Raw genomic sequence first — 23,098 nt, 5'->3', positions numbered from 1 at the left:
GAGTCCACTCCCTATCATGTATCCTGGTCCTATGCTCGTCTTCTCATGTCAGCATGTCGTCCCGCGTCACCCTCTCGTGCTGTGGAGAGAAGTGCAGATCGATCTTGGACGGGGGGAAGTGGCTGCGGATCATCAAGGGGGCGTGCGGGGCTTGGTCGGGCCAGATCTGCTCGATACAGAGAGGGTGACGACAACTGTTTTGGTTGATGGGTTTTGGCGTGGTGTGATGGTGTAGCATAGCAACACAACTGCGGTCGGCACGGTGGTGGTGTCAATGGGGTGACGGCAACGCGATGCGGCTTTGGGGTAGCGCACAGAGGGGGCGATGCGGCTTTGGGTAGGGGCGGCGCGGCTTCAGGCTACGGCTTCGGGCCATATGAAGAAGGATGATGAGGTTGGCATCATCATAGATGGATCGGCCAAGACAACGAGGGCTTTGAGCCATGTTCTTTCTATTATGTGATGCGATGGCTTTTGTGACCTGTTTATGTCTGAGCTTTGTCCAAGTTGTCGTTGTCGAGCCACGGAGTAGATTATTCGGCTGTTATTATTGTATGAGAAAATGAAGCCGTGGAGTGAGAAACTGAAGCGGAGGAGAAAGATGAATGGGGTATAGCACATGGGCCAGATGGGCTGGTTGTGACTCAGGTGTAAAGATAAATGCCAGCATGTTGGAGTATAGGAGGCAATAAATAGAGAATCTATTGAAGAACCAGAAAATTTAGAGGGTGAATTTTTTAAGTATGACTCCTTATATGAGGATATAAATGTGAGTTTTAGAGAGTCTCTTAGATATGTTCTTAGTCAATATATAAATGTGAGTTTTAGAAGTCTCTTGAGATGTTCTTAGTCAATATAGAGCAGCTGTATTACCCAATATCACAGTGCATTGTGTTGCGTCGCTGTCGAGTGTTAGACATACACACAGTTATGTCACCCAACAGACCAATACCGTCCGTAGTACTAATCTGAGAGAAAAATATTTCATTTCACACTGTAGGTTCATGGGCCTGATATCTACCTGATGTGTCTGTCCATGTGCACATTCCGGAGGGCTTCATCGTCACAACACTCGCAAGTCAGTGAACCCAATAATTGGGAATCGAGGGAAAGAAGCATTACGTGAGCTCTGTTGCCTTTTCTTTTTCCTTAACACTTCTTTGCGTTCTTAGATGACTCCATAATTGTCGATTAGGCAAACACATAATCTCAGTCTCACTACGAGATTTCTATATTCGAGGTGCATAGCGCCATAGCACAATACCAGAACCACCACGACAACATGGTCTAGTGTCACAGTCGGCGACAGCGACCTATAATACAAGTCCAATGTTTAAAAAAATTGTCACGCAAGCTAATCAAACAAACACTTTCGTATCCATTATTGCCTTCCCGTGTGACTCTTCGGCTCTTCGGCCGAAGGCCACATTTTGATTCACACCAAATGGAATCGGGTGGCTTTTGTGTGTGGGTTTTGCACTCTGATTTTTTGGGGAGTTAATCCCCTGATCTGAGGTTATAAGGCTTATGCCTTTTTTAATATCCCACTTGGTTTGTCTTAGATATTAAATGCACGTCTATATAGGATGTAATCTGATGTGATAAAAAATTAAATGATAAAAGAAACAAGATAGGCTTGAAATCTAAGAGGTAAGAAACAATAAAATATGCGTTAGGGAAGAAATAATGTAATTGGTATATGTTATCGTATTTATCTATTGATCATACTTTTTTTGCGAAGGATATTTATTTGTCATACAAAACTCTCTAGATACAAACTATAAACATTATGCAATATGAGGATTATTTCTTATCATGTGTTTCTTGCATTCTCTCTCCTCTAAGAAATACTCTTGCCAATAGTCTCCGGTCTTAAAGAAAAGGGACATGCTATACTTCAACCGACTAATTCTTCCCATCTGTATACACTCGATAACCATGAGCCATCCGATTACCATCCAACGGCCCTCCTCCGTCAACTGTTCTTCTCCATTGCATTGCAGCAGCGTTCTCTCTGTTGGTTGCACAATCATGCGTTGAACCTAAAGGGCTCCTGCGCTGCACATCGCTTGCACGCGTTGACAACCTTACACGAGCGCAGGACCATCCAATCAAATCCGTTGAAAAATTGACATTCTCCTGCGCGGCGGCAGCTACGCCACTTAAAATTCTTGGATTTGATTAGAATTGGTCAATGCTAGCTCATCATGCCCGGCACGTGTTGGCCTTTCGGCGACCCCATCCTGTGATCGGACGGGGGGTCAAAGCTTGCGCGCTACTTTTGGTGGACAACACGCACGTCCAAATCTACCTAGGAATCTGAGGGATCGGGATCCTCTGCAGTGGAGGAGCACTGCAGATGATCAACAGTAATGTACATTAGGAGATGTTTACAGCCGTCGGATCGAAAGCTGGCAACCCAATGAAAATGCTACAGTATCTGGCGAACGGAAGTACTGTTGCTTCAGTACTTTACTACAGTAATCGCACTTAATTGATGCAGGGTACTGTAGCATCAGACACATTACACTGTTCAAACAGTAACTCTCTGCAATAATCACGATTATAGCAGAGGATCCAGGCCCGAATCTGAGCAGGCCCCGTGAATGAAATGATGCTACATCTTCATTCCGTGGCTGTTTTTGCTAGGGATACAAGCCTCGGTGCTGGTTTGGAAATTTCCACAGTGGTATGTGAATCTATGGTTTTTTTTAAGGGCACTCATTTACGTTGAGGTTTATATCAAAGAGATATATACATATATGAGTATTAGGGAAAATGATAAACGGTTGAAGTAGATTGTGCTTGCGTAATATATTATGGAGTTATATTTCTCACTGTACGTGCGACCATGCATATGTAATTGTGTGCTTGTTGAGCTAATTTCTACATGATATATGATTACAGGTAAGGGTTTTACAGTTGTCGAGGCATGACAAACCAATTGATCAGTACAAGCACGTTGACATACATGTGCGTGGATGTGGAGGTCACACGGTCGCCACAGTGACATTTCAACTCTTATTTTAGAGCTTAGATACGAAACACAGCCATCACTAATTCGCGCGCGAGCACTCATAGGCTCCGCGCGCATCTCCCAACAGCAACCCGATAAAACTTTCGTGAATAACTTTGTAAGTACTTTTATAAAAAAAGTTGTGTCTACAAAACCTTCGTGAATAACTTTCAAAAAAAATTTGTAGAAAGTTTCATTCAATACTTCTACCGCTGAAACTTTTAGCCAACAATATTAAGTGAACAAAAAGTTTATATGAAAAAGGTTATCTAAAACTCAGGTTCTTAACCCAAAAAAGTTGCAGTGAACTAATTTTATGTATGACTTTACGAAACAAGTTTTATAAAAAAATTTACAACAAAAGTATTAAAATATTCTTGTACAAAGTTTTAGTACTTTTATTTATTGTAAACTTTGCAAAAAAAAGTTACAACAAAGGTATTAAAACTTTTTCAAACAGGGAAAAGTTTGGTGGGCCCCATGGCACGTGAAAGACAACTGTGTGTTGTCCCAAATCATGAGTCCCAACCCACGCGCTTGAACAGAAATTCTTTCTTTTCTAGAGCATGCACTCGGGCTCACGACCTGTTGCGTGGGGCTCACGTAAAAGCAATCTTATCCAAACTTTTTTTAATTTTTCTTAAATCTTTTAAGAAGAATTTTAAAAACTTTTGAGCTAAATTTTCCTCGTTAACTTTTTTAAGAATACTTTCGAATCAAAATTTTCTCATGCAAACTTTTTGCCACGCGCGGGGTAAGAGGATGACACGGATATCTTTCTGTGTGAAGTCACGCCGGTGGACGCAGCGCTTGCGAGGATTAGCAGGGTTCCGAAACGCATCTCTCTATCGGCACCTCATGATTGCTGAGTCGTCGATCCGATCACGAAAGCAGAAAAAGACCCGGCCCTGTTGGAAAAAACTGACCCAGCATGCAGCAGAATGCGCTGAATACTGATGAGCAATCGTTAATCACCTCAATAATTTACGAACGGACTGATTGCTAGGTTAATTAGGAGCTAGCTAGCTAGCTATAGTCAGAAAAGATATTAGGACACTCCAGTCTCCAGGCCGGTGAGCATAGAAGATTAGCATAGCAGCAGACTAGCAATTGATACAACTGATGGCACTTCGTATTTGATCAGTAACTGCATGCTGCAGTAGCTTGTTACACCATAAACCATATGTTACGTACAGATGTGCTGTGTTTGTCGAAAAACACTGCCCAAAATGACAGGAAGATTCTCTTTGTATAATTCAGCACACAGAGTTCTTTCAACTATATGTACGAACCTATAGCTATGGATCTAAACTAAACATGTATTGCTAATTATCACCACACACTTCTGTATACGAGAGAGAGAGAGAGAGAGAGAGAGAGAGAGAGAGAGAGAGAGAGAGAGAGAGAGAGAGAGAGAGAGCAGGAACCTCCAACTTAAATGAAAGAGTCACTCTCTCTTGCTCGGCTATGGATGGTTTACTCAGCAGTATAGGAGCAAATCAATTAAGCACCAATTACTAATCATGATTAGAATCATAAGCTGCCGCATGTTGATCGAGTGCATGCTGCCTGATCACCTCCTCCGACCAAACCACTGGAGACGACCTCGGGCTCAGCATCCGGTACCCCGCCGCTCGGCCCTTGCTGCTGCTTTGCAGGCCGCATATCGGCGACGACGCGGCAGCGGGGATCTCGCCGCCGCCGTCGGCGCCATCGTGCTCCTCCATCTGGCGCAGGACGTCGAGGAAAGCGTCGACGTCGCAGCCAGGCAGCGCGAGCGGGCCCTGCGCCGAGTACCCGTACTCGCGCTCGGCGTCGTCCAGGAGGCGCCGGAACAGCGGGTGATTGGCGCACTCGACGCGCACCACGATGCGCTCCCGCTCGGGCCCCACGTACACCGAGAAGCACCCCGCAACCGGGGACGAAGCGCGGCCAGCGCTCAGCCTGGACTTGCACTGGTGCAGGGTCCTCGATATCAGGCTCCTCCTCGCGCCCTTGCTCGACGTCGCCATGCAGCCTTACTTAATTATATGGGCGCCACAGGCCACTTCTTGTCCAAGAAAGACGACTGATCGATCAGTGCAAAACTGCTACTGATGCATAATGAGCTGCTGAGGTGAGGATCAGATTATAAGGAGACGATGCAAGCAGCTTGCAGCTAATGCATGCTGATGTAGACTGTTAGCAAGGATGTACTCCTAGACCATCTAAATTTGATTCTTATTGGACGTGAATTTAAGTGACTATTTTAAAAAAAAGATTGTGTGCATCTTTTGTTGGTGTAGAGACCGAAAGTTGTACTTTCATTATTAAAAAAAACATAGATATGGGAGGTATGGATTTAATGTGTAAAAATCCTTCATTACGGAGATAAAAATCACGGGAGATAAATCTCTATTATAATAGTATAGAGTACAAGTACAATAGTAGACATATATTTATAGATGTATCTGACTAGGATTAGACTTTTATATCTTTGAGGCACTATCTAATGAACCTCACATTGGCTCAAAACCCTTACAAAAAGATGTCCATGAAAAATCTCCTCTTCTAAATATGCATATAAGAAAGAAGTTTTAATATCAAGTAGCTCTAATTCCAAATCAAATGAACCAACAAAATCAACCATCACCCAAATGGAAGAGTGACATACAACGGGAGAAAAACTTCATTGAGGTCGATACCTTCGCTTTGGTCAAACTTTTTACCACTAAACAAGCTTTCCATCTTGTAGGTTTAATTCCAGAAATATCTTCCTTCTTATTATAAATCCATTTGCACTTTAAAGGTTTGTTACTTTTTGAAAACTCAACCAAGTCACATGTACAACTTTTATGAAGGCTCTTAATTTCTTCATTCATAGTTGTCAATCACTTAGAATAATTTTCACATGAGATAGTTTCAGAATAAAAAGAATGTTCAACAGTATCAAAAATATCTTGTACAGCAAGAAGAGCATAGGAGACCATGTCATCAGTGTCATGATATCAATCATGCAATTGAATATTCCTTCTTGTTCTATCTCGAGCAATGTAATGATTATTATTGTCAAAACATGATGGATCAGAAATTAGTTGTGGAGTAGGAATAACTAAAGAATCATTATCAACGGTAGATAAAACTGCCTCAAATTCTGTATTCCTTGTAACAACTTCAGAAATTTCATATTCAAATGTAGATGAAATACTCACATTATCACTACTCTTTGAGAGTAAACATCTTCATTAAAGTAACATCATGACTAATGATCAATTTGTGAGAATCAGAACACCATAAACAACATCCTTCGACATCAGAACCAAATCCAATAATTATGCATTTTCTTGCTCTAAGTTCTAATTTCCCAGTACTAATATGAACATGAGCAGGACAACCAAAATTCTCAAATTGCAATAATCAACTAGTTTATTTGACCAAACCTTTTCTGGAATATAAAAATTAATGGCGGAATTTAAAGAGTGATTGATCAAATAACAAGCCATAGAAATATTCTCAGCCCACAAAGCACATATATTCCATATGCTTGCATTTGAAGCATGCAGTAGACTCTTTCTAGAAGAGTGTAATTCATACACTCTGCCACACTATTTTACTAAGGAGTTACTAAAATAGTCAAATATCTTGCAGTATCATGATTAGCACAAAATTTATCAAACTCACCATTATAAAATCTCAATCCATTATCGTTTCTAAGTTTCTTAATTTTTCTACCAGTTTGATTTTCCACCAAAGCTTTCCACTTCCGGAATACTGAAATAGCTTTATTCTTATGTTTCAAGAAATAAACATAAACTTTCAAGAAAAATCATTAACGAATGTTATCATGTACTCACATCCACCAAGAGAAAGAAAATTAGACTTGTCCTCAAAAATCAAAATGAATATAATTAAGAATTCCTATAGTCTGATGAGTTACAGTACTAAAACTGACACTCTTTTATTGCCAAAAACACAATGCTCGCAAAAATCAATGTTGTCAATATTATCTAAAATACCTTTCTTGCATAGAAAATACATACCTTTCTAACTCATATGACCCAAGCGCAATGCCAAAGGTTGGTGATGTGAGGATCCGATACAATAATAGAATTAGCTACAATATCATAGTTGTAGATCCTTGTGGGTGATAAAGACTATTGATTCTATTAGCTTTTTTAACACAATAAGGTTGTCTTTCAAAATCTTAAGAACATTTTCACCAATATATTTATATCTCAAAGATTCTATGGTGCCTAAAAAAATAAGATTCATTTTTTTATTTTAGGAACATGATGAACATTTATAGGGGTTGTAACAGTGCCATTATAAGTTTTGATTTGAACAGATAAATTTCAGCAATTTCAAGTGGAGATTCGACATCAATCACAACTTCACCACTACCAACAGGATCATAAGTAGAGAACCACTCTATATATTGACATTTATGAAAAGTGCAAGTTGAATCAGCAATCCAAGCAATTCGATTACTCATATTAGTAGCGCTAATTAGAGCCTCACCATCAGATTTATTTTCAAAAACCTAACATCAGACATATTTTCTTTTTGAGTTTTACTTCTTCCTTCCTTCCTTTTCGACTTTAAGCACGGGAAATATCACAGTTGTCTTTCTTACAGTGATGACAAAAAAAATCTAGATTTATGGTCTCTTGATTATATCTAGACTTTGGTATAGAAGAATTGTCTTATGCGATTATCTCTATGTAACAATTAAATCCTCACCATTAACTTTAGAATGAGAATCAACATCAAAATTCTCCTTGGACAATAAATAATGATTTAACATTCTCAAAACTAAAGGTATCATGATTGCCATAAAGCATAATTTTCTCAAAGTGTTTAAAGTTAGCAAGCAAAGAGACAACTAAAAGAATAGTCCTATCCTTATCATCAATTTTCATATCTAACTTCTCAAGATCAATGATGAGAAAATTAAACTCATTAAGATGGGACTGAATATAGGTACATTCTACCATGTGAATCATGTACAAACACTCTTTGATACGTAATTTACTGACTAGACTTTTCTTCATGTACAATATCTCCAACTTTGTCCATAATGAGGTAGCTGTCAACTAGTTAATGAATTCATTCAGAACATCTATAGACAAACTGAATTGTATGGCGGAGAGAGATTTTTTATCAAATTTCTCTCATTTGTCATTTGACATGCTCGTAGGTTTAGCATATAGAGAATAGTTTTCATTTGAACCTGCTATATTGAGAAATTGATTTTATCATCAAACTTCTCAATGTCAAATTTAGTGGATGATATGATGAAGAAAATTTGCATATAAAAAATATGGTAGATTCTGCAGAAAAATAAACTTCATGGTGTTGTGGGTGAACTAGCAATTTTTAGCCTGCGTAGAAGTTCTGGTGCATAGTGTTAGGTGTGCGTAGCAAATTGCAGAAACAAACTGTACTGCTGATGTCAGTGATGTCGCAGCCAGGCCGCACGAGGCATCTTCCGCGACATGGGTCCATGCGGTCGATGTGTGGCTTACCCGCGACTAGCGGCGGCGACCACGAACAATGACGCAATAATACTATTTGCAAAATAAACAGTGATATTAAGTTTGTGGTTGATGTTATCGAATGTTTGTATTTTCTTTAAAACACAGGTATTTAACTAGTTTGAGAGTTAATTAGTTAGTTTGAGACGTTGAGTTATAGGAATCGAATAATTTTATGGTACTATGCATGTTGCTCGATCTTATGATAAACGCCAATCGCCTAATAATGAATAATGATCTTTTTTAACAAACTACAGCTCATAACCGACTCTAGATATTTACATGCATGAAGAATACTATCCCCTACAATGATTTCCTATTTCTAGCTATCTGATTTTTCCTGAAGTGTAATTCACTTTTACAGCCATTGAATTAATCTGTATAGTGATTGATGTGCTGTTGAGTGTTAATTGATACGATGGGATGAAATATATGACTTTTATACCAAGAGAGAAAAGGACGACATCCCGGGAGTGAGCAGTGTTCATCACATCTTCTTTTGGTCTCCTTTCTCTTGTATGCATATGCATGCATGGATGTGGAGGTAGACGCTAAGCCCCATCGACTTTTCAATGCACAATTGATCTTCTTCTTCCTAGCTCTTTCCCCCTTCAGGCAATCCTGTAAAAATCAAGTTACTTTCTTCGGATAAGAAACGTACCTCGACGCGCTTTTCACATTTTGGACAAGAAAAAGAAAATGACAGCGCGTAATTAGTCAGCAGCTCGTTTCTCGAAGGACTTGTAGACTATATATATATATAGTCCTATATATATATATATATATATATATATATATATATATATATATATATTGCAGAATAAGTTGGTACTATACACCGATCGAGACGAGAGAAGAATAGAAGTGTCACATACAGGAAGGACTACAGTAGTATATGCACTGCAGTCTGCGAGTCCTTATTCAAGAAGATGAAACGAAAAATGCTGACTAAATTACTCGCTGACATTTCCTCGATCTGGTGCAAAAAAAAGAAAAAGAAAAAGTGTGTGTACGTCGAGATTTATTTCTTATCCAAGGAAGGAAGGAAGAAAGGTTGTATATGTGGTGAAAGATCCACGTCTATCTCCACATCCATGCATTTATGCGTACAAGAAAAATTAACAAGGCCAGCAGCACACTAACACATGACATGAGCAGCAGCCTTGTTCTACAAGAAGTCACGACTCTCTGCATCAAGTCGATCTAAGACGCAGGCTAGATAGATATACCGATCTACCTAGTTCACGCTCAAGTAGCTTAGCAAAGATGACGCGAAGCAGCCTTGTTTTTTGGATCGTGCGTGTAAGGTGAAACCATATCGAGGCAAAGTTTAAGGCTCGTCGTGATAAAATCGAAGCTGTTTTGTCGTATAGGGGTGAGCTTATCAACGATGACACACGCTAAGCTCTGTCAATAGTAGAGCAGTGTTTTGGTGCTTTGTTCAGTTTAGATGGTCCCGACGAGCCTCTTTGTCTATAGTGTTATACTTTATTTCGCTTCTTGCCGGCTCTTTTCGATTTTTTTTCTTTGTTTCTTCTAATGGTAATGAGTAGTTTCCTGCTTTTTCATACACTACTACAAAACTAGTTTTATATGCCACATTACTATAGGCCCATTAGGAACCGACAGTGATAAGTGTCATCACTATCGATCGATGGATTGAGCTGATAGTGATGATCTGCTCTTTTATCACTGTCGGCTTAATCCATCAACCGGCAGTGATAGCGTAACATCACTATCAGCTGGTTAAATGAGCTAGCAGTGATACCCCCCTTCCCCACCTTCTCTAAGCTCGAGCTAACAGACAGTTCAATCAAAACTTTCTCCTCACTGGTCACATCTAGCTGGGCTACGGGCGTGACCGGTGGCATAGCCACGCACGCGCGGGCGCACGATGCAGCGGAGCAGCGAAGGGGATCGATCTGGCGGTGGAGCCTCACCGGAGAGCTTGCTAGAGTCAGGTTTCCGTTGGAGTTCCACGATGAGAAGCTAATGCAGGTCTCCTACACGCTATGGGGAACTCGGCTATGGGTTCGTTGTCGGCAGGCCGTGACCAAAGCAATAACAAACAGCGGTCGAAGAAGACAATGGTGGCATGGAGAAACTAGACAACACCTCTCCTATACTACACGCGGTCAACCTACAAAGAAATAGAGCCTAGCGCTCCTAGGCTATACGACACGATGGTTGGACCACACACAGAGGGCAGGTGCATGCTGGTAGTGAGATTTTGACACGGCAGCGAAAGAAAAAAAGCGGCTGCATGTGGCCACGTGAAGAGAGAGTACTAGAATAACGACATGCTATCTATGGGGTGCACGAGTGGGCGGGGTTGCTCACCGAGCTTGAAAATGGTGATGGGCAGGATGGCTACCAGTGAAGTGACAGAGCAATGGTGGAGAAGTGGCTCGATTTCCAATGCGGGCGTGCTCTCGTCAAGCTTCTGGTCGATGGACGGTGACACAAGGACGGCAGTGACCTCCTGGTGCTCCTCGGCAGCTCGCGGGGGACAGAATGGCGATGGCTGAGCCACAACTGCTAGCAATGGCACGGTGGCGGTGCTATGGTGGCGACGAAGTGAGGAAACAGAGAGAGATAGGTTGGGCTACTCTATTTATAGAGCAAGGCAGAACAGTAGTAAGGTGGTGTGATGCATCGTGTTGTCCACGATGAATAGAACGGCACCAACGATCTTTCTAGCGGGGGTGGCGGCCCTGCACCGGGCCGCACATGCGGTGATGAGAAAGCCGCGGGTGTCAGACGCTCGAGCTACGGGAGAGAGAGAGAGAGAGAGAGAGAGCTGAGAGATGGAGAAAGAGCCGGAGCGCATGAGAGAGGCAAGTCGCCGGCCGCAGCAATGGTGCGGGACAGCGCGGCATGGCGTTGCACTGGAGGAGGGAGACGGCTTGAGCTGGCAAGCGATGGATGGGCAGCACGTGGATGGTGCAGCGAGCGGGCTAGTGAGCGTGCGCGAGCGCGGCATGGGCACGAGCTGGGCTGAGTGGGGCAGCACGGCCCAGGAATGTCAATAGGGAGCGGAGGAAGAAAAGGAATCCCGAGCCGCCTACACGTGGGCCGGAACAGAGAGAGGAGGGAGATTCGGCCTAGGGAAAAGGAAAAAGGAAGGAAATTAAGTTTAAATTTAAATTAAAGGCATTTGAATTTGGATTTGACTTTGGACTTGGAATTAATTCAATTTGGAATGTTTGAATTGTGATTTGGATTTGGATCTTGATATTTGGGAGAGGATTTGAATTCAAATTATTTGAATTCAATTTGATTTGAGCTAAAGGGAATCTAAGAATAGATTTGAAATTGAGAGACATCAATTTCAAATCTCCATCCAAAGAACCATAAATACCACAAACCAATGCAGGGATTAATTTTGAAATAATTTTAGTACACTTTGGAATACTTAGCCAAATTAATACATTTGAATATGTATATATACATATAAGTATATACATATATTTAAATATATATTTCCTTTATTTTTCTTGGTTTATTTAATTATAATTTTTTAATTTGCAGTGAGTTTTTTTGTTAATTAATATGCTAAAATACAGGATGTTACACTTCCAGCATATCTTTATTGAATTGTCGATCCCCAGATATCTAGGAAAATCTTACAAAATATGGGAATAATTTTCTTGATGCCTACCCGATATTTATCCGCATGCTTTATTTACTCTACGGTGGTTATGAGTCATACAGGAACGACTAAAGATACATATGGTGCAGGTACCCCTTGCAAATATATTGTATTTATAGAATATGTAATAAATAATTTTATATCCTCGTCGACCGTCGTGTTTACTAAGGTAGTACTTCATCGCTCCGGCACGCGACACGCTTTCCTCTCATGATATTTGCGGCTTCGCCACAAACTCGGTTGGTATGTCTCGCAAGACTCGCCACTACCACTTACTTTATCGACGATCGGTGAAATCGATTATGCAAATACTTATTTAAAATAGGGATATCTAGTCATCGGTTGTGAGTATAGAAGAATATGGCACGAGATTGTATAAAGGTTTGCGTCTCCATTAGATTAATAACCCTACATCATATGCTTCCTTGATTAATCTCAGGAGAAGATAATTATAATGTGGGCGTGTCTAGATCTACTACTAAAAATCTCAGTGAGTTTTCTTGTATTCTAAATAATGAAGCTCTTGCCAGATCATTCTTATCATGGCTTGAATTTGATGTGAGTCTTAATGGGTTATTTTTGTTTCTATCTGACCTCATCTTGCTTATATTTGGCTATCTTTCTAGCTTGTTTTCTGGGAAGGAAATTCTATACGACCGAGTCCTCCAAAAGACATGCTCTTCCAACATGACATGTGCCATCATCCTTCTTTCTCTTGCACGCGCCAACCATTAGATCAGGGGAAGGACGGCATGGATTAAGATCTCGCAGAGGTCTTTTTGTAAAGAGTCCTATAAAAATTCCTTTTCTGGCTACTCTTCCCCTCTCTCCCTTCAACATACCTCCTCCCTCGTTATATAGTTGGGTCGGAGAGACATATTATACTCAAAATCCCAAGCGTAACTTTTCTGGATTGTGATATCTAGAGGGTTCTTTTCTAATCCGGAGTTAGTTTCCGAATATAATATGATAAACTGTCTAAAATATCCGTGTATGCCTTATTTATCTCTTAGTGATTATTAAATCTACCGTCTAAGATAACAGATACATGCACGATGATTCTCCATCCTTCGGATATATAGTATTTCTAGTAATTACTTAATTATTAAATCCTCATCATACTTGATCCAATTCTAGGTTAATCATCTAACTAGATCATATTAGGCCTAAACCAGTACTAATCAAGTTTTTAATATTGTGCTACTTGAGTTGATCTTCAACTTTAACTCCAATATGACTCAAACCCGCTCTGGTATGTGTGTAGGCAACTTTAAATAGGCAGTGGATGAGAGTATTTATAGAGCTAACTAAAAAATTAGTCGTTGGAGGAATTTGTCTAGAATTCCTAGTCACAGTATCATATAGTGGCATCATTGTATCATGTGGTGAATCCCTTTCCAACGGTCCAAAATTCAATGTTGAACTTATGAGAATCTCACCGTATCATATGTGACTCACTATATCATACGATGACATAACTTTCTAAAAACCTTCTAAAAATAAAGTACGCATAGTCACTCTATGATACGATGATATAACTTCGAATCTACTTGCCTGAAACAAGGCAAGGAACCACGGGAGGAAGATCATGCCCGGTCGAAAGGCAGGCAGCCGTACCGTACGTGAAGCATTTTCCATCAAAAAATGGTAACAGAAGATGGTAGTTAATTAGTTCAGACTTGAGAGCCAAAACTTTGAATTTCCCGGTTAATGTTGAGCTCTCCTGATCCGGACTGTAGCTAGCCAGTTGCAGTTAACTGTAGTTTCTATCGGTCGCGTCTTGCTTTGTGAACCGATCGACATTTTAGCAATCACATCAGGCATCATACTTTGCAGGTAACATATAAAACTTGTTCGTGCTACAGAGATAGATCAAGAGAGGAAAATGTATAGATAGATACTCGATCACACAAATTTAGTTTCCTTGCAGAGCGAGCTTGCGCATGTCCTCTCGTTTGATGCCATTACCATGCATGCGGACGTAGTCGTTCAGGACACCATCACCGCCTCCACGAGCCGCTCGAACTCGGCCATGGCTGCGGCTGGCAGCCCCAGCAGCACGCGGACGCCGCCTCCCTCCTCCCCGCACGACAGGAACAGTGCCACTTCTTTCTCGGGGAGCGCCGCTGGGCCGTACGCCTCGGGCGGGCCCCACCCAAAGTCGGCCGCGCGGAACGGCAGCCGCGACCAGGCCGTGATCAGCAGCGTCGACGCCAGCGACGGCCGCGCCCGCGTCGCCTCGAAGTAGTCCACCGCCGACCGCATGTACGCGTCCGTCACGGCCTCCACAGCGCCGCGCACGAGCCGCACGGCCCGCGGCAGCGACGCCACCAGCTCCCCCGCCGCGCACGTCGCGCTGGTGAGCACGATGGCGTTGCCAAAGTACCCCGCGGGCAGCGGCGGCGAGAACCTCGGCCTCCCGTCCACGGCGAACAAGAGCTTGCTCTGCCGCGAGGGCCCCATCCCCAGCGCCCTCGTGCGCGCGCTCCATACGAACCCGGCCAGCGCCTCGAACGTCGTGCACGCGCGCGCCCCTTCCAGCGCGACGAGCGCCTTGACGCGCGCGATGGACGCCGGCGTGAACCGGAACGACCGGTGCAGGAGCGGCGGGGAGTCCTCGTCATCATCGTCGGCGATCTGCGCGAACTCGTGGTGTGGAAAGGCGACCTGGGGCGGGTCGCGCGCGCGGAGGACGGCGCGGTCGAGCGCCGGCGGGACAGAGAGCGGGAGGCCGCGCGCGGTCTCGCCCCACGAGTTGATGAACTGCATGGCGCCGACGCCGTCGAACATGCAGTGGTTGATGGCCAGGCCAAGAACGAAGCCGCCGCACTTGAACTTGGTCACCTTGTTGATTATCATCAGCACAAGGAATCGATCAATTCGATTCGATGGCATATTGAATTGGACAAAACTCGATCCAGATTTTTTTTTAAAAAAAACACTAGTGTTCTATGCAACTGCTTAATCTAATCATTAATCTTGTTATAAAAAATAGTATATGCTTACAACCTGTTTGTCAGAACACCAGCTCTAAGATTTTTGAAACGGAGTATTCCTAACTTCAAAAGTTCATAGAGCTAGAGCTAATGATATACTAGAGGTATTTAAATGAGTTCTAAAATAAATATATAAATCACTTTATATTAACTAATAAACACGAGATTAAAATAAAACTGGAGCTAAACACGAGATTAAACAGGGTCTTAATTAGACAGCAGCATACAAGCGCGTAGCATGCCCCAGCCAACGTACGTTACCTGAGCAGCCAGGAGGGGCATCTCGAGTATATTCTTGGCGCCGGGGGCGCTGTACACGAGTTTGCCGAGCACCGTGGGGTCAGGCTCGGTGACGTCGCCGATGTCCGCCATGGCGCAGTCCGCCTCGGCCTCCACGAACACGGCCCCTTCCCCGGTGCAGTCCACAACCAGCTTCCCCTCGCCGCTGATCGTCAGCCGTCCAGCGAGCGGGTAGTAGGGGACGAGCACCTTCGCCAGGGACTCCCTCAGGACATCGCAGGCGCTGCTGCCGTCGTCCGCCCTGAAGCAGTACACAGTCTGCACGATGACGGCAATGTTCTGGTCCAGGTTGGAGAGGAAGTAGAGGCCCTTGTGCGTCTCCTCTGCAGGCAGCACCAGCGACGGCTCCCCTTGCTGCCTGATGCGCAGCTCAACGGCGCCCGTTTCTTGCACCTGTATGCGTGTAGGCAAAAACATGGTGATTCCATGTAAGAAATGACGAGAATTTGATGCCCGTTACCATTGCTGGAGTTGGATCAGCTGCTGAGCACAGGTGGCAGTGCGAGTGCGAGCAAGAACCAGGAGGGGAACTGGCACAGAGGAGAGGCGTATAAGAACAGGGGTTTCTTCTGCGTGTGCACGAGTTGGTTGGGACATTTGGATTGAGTGAACCACAAAACGCAACCAGCATGTATATTGTTATCCATGCAGGTGAGAACCGGAACGGCCTATCCAATGCAACATCGTACCGTATTCAAGATGGTCTTAGCTAAACCGACCAACATGGTCATATTATACATTGTGCCCGAATTTGAAGATAGAAAGTGAAAATGAGACAACAAGGATGTCAGACAAGAACAGCTATGCCATTTGCGAGTTGCAGCTTTGTTTTCTTGAGGACAACCGAGAACAAGCGTGATAGCAAACTGAACGAATCAGCAAAGAAGGTAGACCACCTAACATGGTATTCTAGATTCCAGAGATGGCAGCGTCAAGCATTATCTGCCTAGAAAAAATATTCGAGCAATTTTATTATGAAACATAGCTGAGGACTGATAATTTGTAGCTCGCCTCCACCTGTACTTTTTTCTGCGTCTCCGAGAATCCATGCACACAGCACTACCTGGAAAACCGGTAGACCGAGAGAGAACATGTTAGTCCAAGGACTACGAGATGGATCCATGTCTGAGGAAAGAGAAGCGAACAGCTCGCATATCAGAGAAGAGCAGCGCTAACCTTGCAATGGGGTGAGGCAGACAAGAAATGGACGAAGCAGAAATGATTCTGAAGGATACAGCGTTTTACATAAAGAAATGGAAGTAACAAACCCAAGAATTATTCTGCATATTACAGTCAGGCTAGCTAAGCAACAAAGCTATTAAACGCACAGCTATTGTACATGACCAGCAACTAGACTACAGATCACTAACAAGTCAAGCACAACTAGGTGTGTACGGCTGTGAAATGGTTAACAATCTTGTACTACCCAGGTCACCGATTCACTGTTGCGGTGCCCCATTGTACAGAACCAAACCTCCCAAACAGGAACACTGGCATGAAATATAGTCCTCTCATCCATAATACTGACACAAGAAACTGATCTGACCACATCACATCTGGTTCGCTGAACTACTTTTCTTCACCTCCTTTGGGATCATCCTTCGAATTCTCCACCTTACCATTGTCTTCTGCTTCATCTTCTGAGTTATCCTCATCACCTTCATCATCGTCAGACATATTATTGATCACCTCCTCTATGATGCGCTTCACTTCTGCTTTTCTGTCCATGAGGTCCATTTTAAAATGCCCCCCTGGATTTAGAGTAATAGCAGGCATGTCAGTACATTCATAAATAAAAAATCTAGTTTATAGTGTCCTTACATTGACAATTTCTTCCATTATCTACTATAATAAAATTAAGCAAGAACCTAAAAGGAGTACCTAATTGTCGGAGGATATCAGCCAAAGTTGCCTACAAGACAGAAGACAATATAACCATTCGAGTCAGCATACAAAGCAAGGAAAAACGATGCATCATGTGCATAAAATAACCAACGCTAACCGTATTGAAGTCAACTTCCTTCAAAATGCTGCTAACAACAGCATGCAGCTGTTCAGTGGTTGGGGCAGACCCAGCATCTGCACCACCCTTGCCTTTTTCTGCAGAGAAGAGACGTACAACAGTTTACTTCGTTACAATCTGATATATTATACAAACACTAAATGGCATCTCACTAAATAAACCCTTATGTATGATGACTGATGACAAGCCTTTCAACTGAAATCAATTTCTGGAGAGCAGAAAAAATAACTTTATCATATTCTTAAATAAACCAGAACAAATAAACTTGAACTGCACTAGTATGATCATAATATAACAATGCATCCAAAAAAAACTCGACCCTAAGGGAGAGACGTCCAAGGCATTGTCAGCTATAGGTTGAGAAAAGACCCCAAAGGCCGGCCACCCAAAGGCATCACTGAAAGCAACTTCAAGGCCGCCCAAGACCACACTGAAAGCGACACACAAAGATGGGCTTTTTTGCGAGAACCGGGGGTTCAAGCCCTGGTCGGTCGCCTCACAACTGGAGGACCTACCGCCGTGCTATGAGCATATTCTCATCAAAAACAAAATCAGATATGTATTTGGAAGGACCAGGACAACAAGATCAATTAATATGACACTGCCTGTGGTAAGTATAATAGATCTTCTACCTTTATTTTTATTGGATATCTTGGCACCATCCTTAGCACGTGCCTTATTGTTCTGGCCTTCTTTTCCATCATCCTTTTTGGATTTAGAAACTTCCTTGTTGGCCTTATTTGAATCTACAGGCACATCACTTTCCTTTGAACTCTTGGCTCTCTTGCCAACCTTTTTGCTCTCTACATCAGGCTCATCTTTAGTGTCTTGAAAAGGCTTTGATGCACCTTTTGCAGGTTTAGTAGAAGACTTTTTTTCTGGTGCATCCTTTTCTTTTGCCTTAGACCCAGATTCTTTCTTTGCCTCCTTAACATCTGTTGACTTTTTCTTTGCTGGAGGCTCGTCAAGTTCTTCATCACTCACGGCATTATCATTTGCTTCAGAATCCCCATCACCTTCCTCTCCCATAGATTCATCCTCAGAACCAGCAGGACCAGCATCGTCTTCATCATCATTCTCTTTCTCAGCTTCAGCTGCTTGTTTCTGGCTCTTTTTCCTTTTCTGTTTATTAAGAAAAGCAGACATCAGGATTTCATTTCTATCAGTAAAGAGTGTTGGGACAAGTGCCAGTTTTAATCACCAGATAGATATCGCCCATTTTATGTGCACTTATTTCTTTGCCTAGATAGTTGCAAAGACTATGGAGTACTCAAAGAGAGGAAAAAGAATAGGCAAAATTAGGTGGATACCATCGAAGTGTCCATATTGGAAAATACCATTGGCTGGGCCCATATGTCATCCTCACACCGATGGTATTTTACAACTTTTGTGATTTTTGCGATGGTACCCAGCAAATTGCCCCAAAAGAATATACACAATCAAAGTATTGAGCACCAAACTGAAAAGGGTAGCAAGGGAAATATCCATGGTAGAAAAAAACCAACATTGATAGTATAGGTGGCATGGCAAATTATTAGATTTTCAGACTAGTATATGAGAATCTATTTCCTTATTTTTTCAGGGATGGATCCCTAAATTTCCATAGCTTATTTTCCAAAACAATCAACAAGGTAATTTTCCATAGGTTCTCAAAGTGCAACGAAACAATGGCAAAATGGTAATTTCTAGATAGTTCATGATGGTAATTACACGTAAACAACATCAAAGAAAAAAAAAGAGCTAGTGGTGATTATTTAGAATGAAGCACCTGGCTCCAGGACACAAATAAATGTGCTATAGACAGATTAGCGATGCAAGTGGGTATGCAATGGAGGGCATTTTTAGTTTAATTAGTGGGTTTTGGGTTGACCCAAAATGCATCCCTAAGATAGATGGTTGTTTTGGTTTTAAGCTGTGCTCTGCACCAGAAATCATTACCTTCTCTGCAGAAGCACCTTCAGAAGTTGCCTGGCCACTTCCTTTAGATCTCCTCCCTCGTTTCTTCCCTTTCTGCAATAGCAGTGAAAAGGGATGGCACTTCAGTCTCCAAGGGCTCTTAAAACAACTCCAGAAGAGCAAGCTCAGCACTAATTAGAGGTTGAGTACTGCTATGTGTACAACACTGCCCGCACAACACACATATGACAACACTGAGCCAATAATCGAATTGCTTCAGGCAGGCCCCAGGCATATAGAAATTTCATGCGATGTGCCTAATTGTACATGCATGGCATGGAAAACATAGTATGCATAGCAACTTTGTTAGGTTATACCTTCTTGTCAGTGAGAACAACATCCCTGGTAATGCAAGGAGACTCCAAAAACTCCAACACCTTGGCAGAAACTTCCTCCTGAAGTTCAGCAAAAAGCAAGCTGTTACTACAGGTTTCATTGCTCATATTATTAAAAGACAAGGTTCAGCCAAGTAACCTTCTTTGTAGTTGCTTTTGAAACATGAATGTCCAGTATTTCACAAAAATCAAGCAACTTCTCCTTGTTAAATTTGTCGAGCTTTTCCTTTATCCTGGACCTATGCTTTTCCTGATCAATATACAGCATGGTAAACATGACCAACAGCACAAGAAAATCCAAATAATCTATAAAAAAATTAACAGCAGAAATTTTTCTAGAATTATAACAATACCAACAATAACGTCCTGATTTTACATTAGTATGGAATGTGCATGAGACAACCACCACTGCAACCATCAAGAATAAAACATGTTGGTGCAATGTGTTTTATGTATGTCAATGTATGTTACAATTTCACAGGCACAGTAGGTGTTAACACAAAGGTGATCCACTACAAAATAGAGCTAAACACATAATGCGGATAATTATGACTTGTTTCACATAAGATGGTACCATCCAAAAAACTTACTTGATTGTCAGTCCAAACAAACCCAGAAAATTGGGATAAGTTTCTCTTCAGAAAGTGGACCTGTAGAAAATCGTTACAGTTAACAAAGTACATGAAACAAATTATACTAGAGCTACAAAGACTTGTGGAAGCCTTACATTCGATTTTCTCCCATACATTAGAGTATGAAGACTCTGAAGATTCTCATCTGCCTTTCTCTTTGATAGTTTGAAGGAAACTGGTATGGCATGAACAAGAGTACAGATGATTAATTCGAAATTCTGGAGTAGGACTTAGTCGACTCCAAAAAGAATCTGATGGACAATTAAGTATAAGCTAAAAAAATATAAGAGAGGTTTATAATTATTTCCATTTATTCAACAAAGATTTTCAACATGACGGGAGAATAAGTAATCACACTAGTGAGGCAAACGGATCAACTTGAAGAATAGACACTACAAAAAAGTAGGACAAGCTATCCAACATCCAGACATAAAACAAGAATCTAAATTTCACAGCATAGTTATTCTATCCAGGTCTATGTGTCAAGAAAACAAACCAGATGAATATGTGAAAGGAAGGTTGTAGCAAATAGGTCCAGGTCAGACATGCTAGAATGTATGATTGGGTAACATAACAGAACTGTAGACCCAATTAGGCAAGGATGATGCCTACATAACTCATAACAACATTATTGACAACTTCACGATGTAAACAAAGTAGCTTGTATCAGTCTATATTAGTTCATTTTCTATTATTTTTAAGCTTACAGCAGGAGATTTTATTATCATGCTGTGGGAATGGCAGCACATTCTCCATTCCAACTCATGGAATTAAAGCTTGTGATATGTAACTCAGGTATCTGTTTCCTTTTTATTGTTTCCGCACCACACACCAGTTTAAATTCCTAGTACCAAACCTTTATTAAGCTATGTTACCCGGACACCCGTGTCCAAAAATTTTTGCCAAGTCGAACACTTGCGTATCCGTGTCGTATTCCGACACCCGTGTCGGATTCCAAGTGGTATTTGGCGTGTCCCAAATTTTTTTGCCAAATCGGACGCCCCGACACGAGTCGGACTCCGACACCCGCACCCGTGTCCATGTAACACACTTATTAAGCTGTAATCATAATTACAAGCAAGAGAGGCATCTACAAATAAGCTTTTTACCTTAGAAGCCATGCTCAAATTGGATGTATCTAGCTGATAAACAGGTAAACAGACAGGAGAACAGTATCACAGTTTTCATCCAGATCTTTAGTGAATCCATCCCCAAACTCCACAGGTATGGCTTCAGCATCAAATACCAATTAAAGCCACTTTATTGTCTAGAAATTTCCACCTTGCCACAGATCGTGTCATACCCATAAAAGAAGTGCTCTCAAAAGCATAACCCCGCAACACCATTTTCAAGCAATTTTTACTCCTAAGTGTACGGACCATTAACTCTGTCACAGTCAAACAGAGATATCGCTAGGACTAGGTAGAGCTTAAACAGTCTGTCACCACAAAATGAAATGCCACAAGCAAACAGGGACACCTGGTGATAACAACAATATATTGGATTTACCATTGGGAATGTCCTTCAGCTTCGTTCCAGAGCCCTGCAACACAGACAGTAACAAAGGATAAGCTAACGTGAACAAATGAATAAACTTTCCAATATGAAGCAGGCAGAAGAATGGAAAAGGGGTGTTCAACCATCCCAGAAATAGCTATTTTTAGCATTGTACCGCGTTAGCCCGCACGAAAATCACAGGTTTTCGACGCTCGAAAACTAATAATCGCATCCGAAAACAACAAATCAGGGCGAAACGCGCAAGAGCGAGCAAGGAGAGGAGAATTTCTCGCCTGGAGAATAGCGGGGGACTTCTTGACGGGCGTGACGCGCGGGGCGAGCTCCGCGTACCTCTCGACCGTCTTCCTCTCCCTGGACGGCCGCTCAATCACGGGCGCTACCTTCTTCGGCGGCGGCGTCTTCTTCTCCGCCTCCCCCTTCTTCCGCCGCCCCCGCTTCTTCTCCGGCTGCTGCGGCGTCTCCTCCTGCTTGCCCTCCGCCTCGGGCTCGGGGTCGGCGTCCTTGGCGTCGTCGGCGGGCGGATCCGCGGCTGCGGAGGAGGCTCGCTTGGCGTCGTCGGAGGCCATGGGCGGGAAGGATCGGGGGAAGGCGGAGCTAGGGTTTTAGGCCCGTGGGGCAGGAAGCAGGGGAGGTGGAGGAGGAAGTCGGGGGAGGCGGAGCGGACGGGAAAATGGAAATTGGAGCTAATAAATGGGTGACGTGCGATGCGATGGGATGGGATGGATCCCGCGGGGTGGATTGGGTCCGCGGCCCAACCCGCTGGAATTGGCTTTGCGTTTTACCGTTTTGTCCTTTGATCATATGGTTTTTAGACCCATTTGGAACCCGGGAAGACTTCCTCCCAGATCCTCTACGAATTATACTAATTTGGTCAAACATGCTTGAGGCCCGTAGAATGTGAAATCTTGCCGAAGGAAATTATCCATTCTCAGGGAAAAAGGAAAAGCAAGTAGATCGCATGGTAATTGGAAGATGGGGAGGAATAATTTATAGTTTCACACGTCATACCAACCGAAGGCAAATCTTTCCAAACTAAGTCTATTTCTAACTGATACTCTAAAAATTCATCATTTATAATTCTATTACAGTATTTCGTATTTTTTTTATCTACAGCAGTTACTCTATTTTTTACCTTATATTACTCTTCTACTCCATTT

General features: G+C 42.5%; 3 protein-coding genes across 3 annotated transcripts; all 3 read right to left on the bottom strand.

Annotated features, from left to right (window-relative positions):
• Nucleotides 1-4,150: 4,150 nt before the first annotated feature.
• On the bottom strand, nucleotides 4,151-5,100 carry LOC133890936 (auxin-responsive protein SAUR50-like). Its single transcript, XM_062331585.1, has one exon. The coding sequence runs from the start codon at nucleotides 5,026-5,028 to the stop codon at nucleotides 4,534-4,536; it is 495 nt and encodes a 164-aa protein (XP_062187569.1). The 5' UTR covers nucleotides 5,029-5,100; the 3' UTR covers nucleotides 4,151-4,533.
• Nucleotides 5,101-14,000: 8,900 nt separating this feature from the next.
• LOC133927715 (omega-hydroxypalmitate O-feruloyl transferase-like) lies at nucleotides 14,001-16,138 on the bottom strand. Its single transcript, XM_062374137.1, has 3 exons — nucleotides 15,938-16,138; nucleotides 15,439-15,870; nucleotides 14,001-15,025 (listed from the first exon to the last, which is right to left on the bottom strand). Exons 1-3 carry the CDS (start codon nucleotides 16,106-16,108, stop codon nucleotides 14,171-14,173), a joined length of 1,458 nt encoding a protein of 485 aa, XP_062230121.1. The 5' UTR covers nucleotides 16,109-16,138; the 3' UTR covers nucleotides 14,001-14,170.
• Nucleotides 16,139-16,681: 543 nt separating this feature from the next.
• On the bottom strand, nucleotides 16,682-22,616 carry LOC133927705 (DEK domain-containing chromatin-associated protein 1-like). The gene is made up of 11 exons (XM_062374132.1): nucleotides 22,214-22,616; nucleotides 21,933-21,966; nucleotides 20,519-20,598; nucleotides 20,382-20,441; nucleotides 19,931-20,041; nucleotides 19,774-19,851; nucleotides 19,439-19,510; nucleotides 18,133-18,622; nucleotides 17,480-17,577; nucleotides 17,359-17,389; nucleotides 16,682-17,228 (listed from the first exon to the last, which is right to left on the bottom strand). The coding sequence occupies exons 1-11, from the start codon at nucleotides 22,505-22,507 to the stop codon at nucleotides 17,047-17,049; spliced, it is 1,530 nt and encodes a 509-aa protein (XP_062230116.1). The 5' UTR covers nucleotides 22,508-22,616; the 3' UTR covers nucleotides 16,682-17,046.
• Between the last annotated feature and the right edge of the window lie 482 nt (nucleotides 22,617-23,098).

Source organism: Phragmites australis, chromosome 1 (assembly GCF_958298935.1).
Source record: "Phragmites australis chromosome 1, lpPhrAust1.1, whole genome shotgun sequence".
NCBI lineage: Eukaryota > Viridiplantae > Streptophyta > Magnoliopsida > Poales > Poaceae > Phragmites > Phragmites australis.
This window is presented reverse-complemented; position numbering and strand designations above follow the sequence as displayed.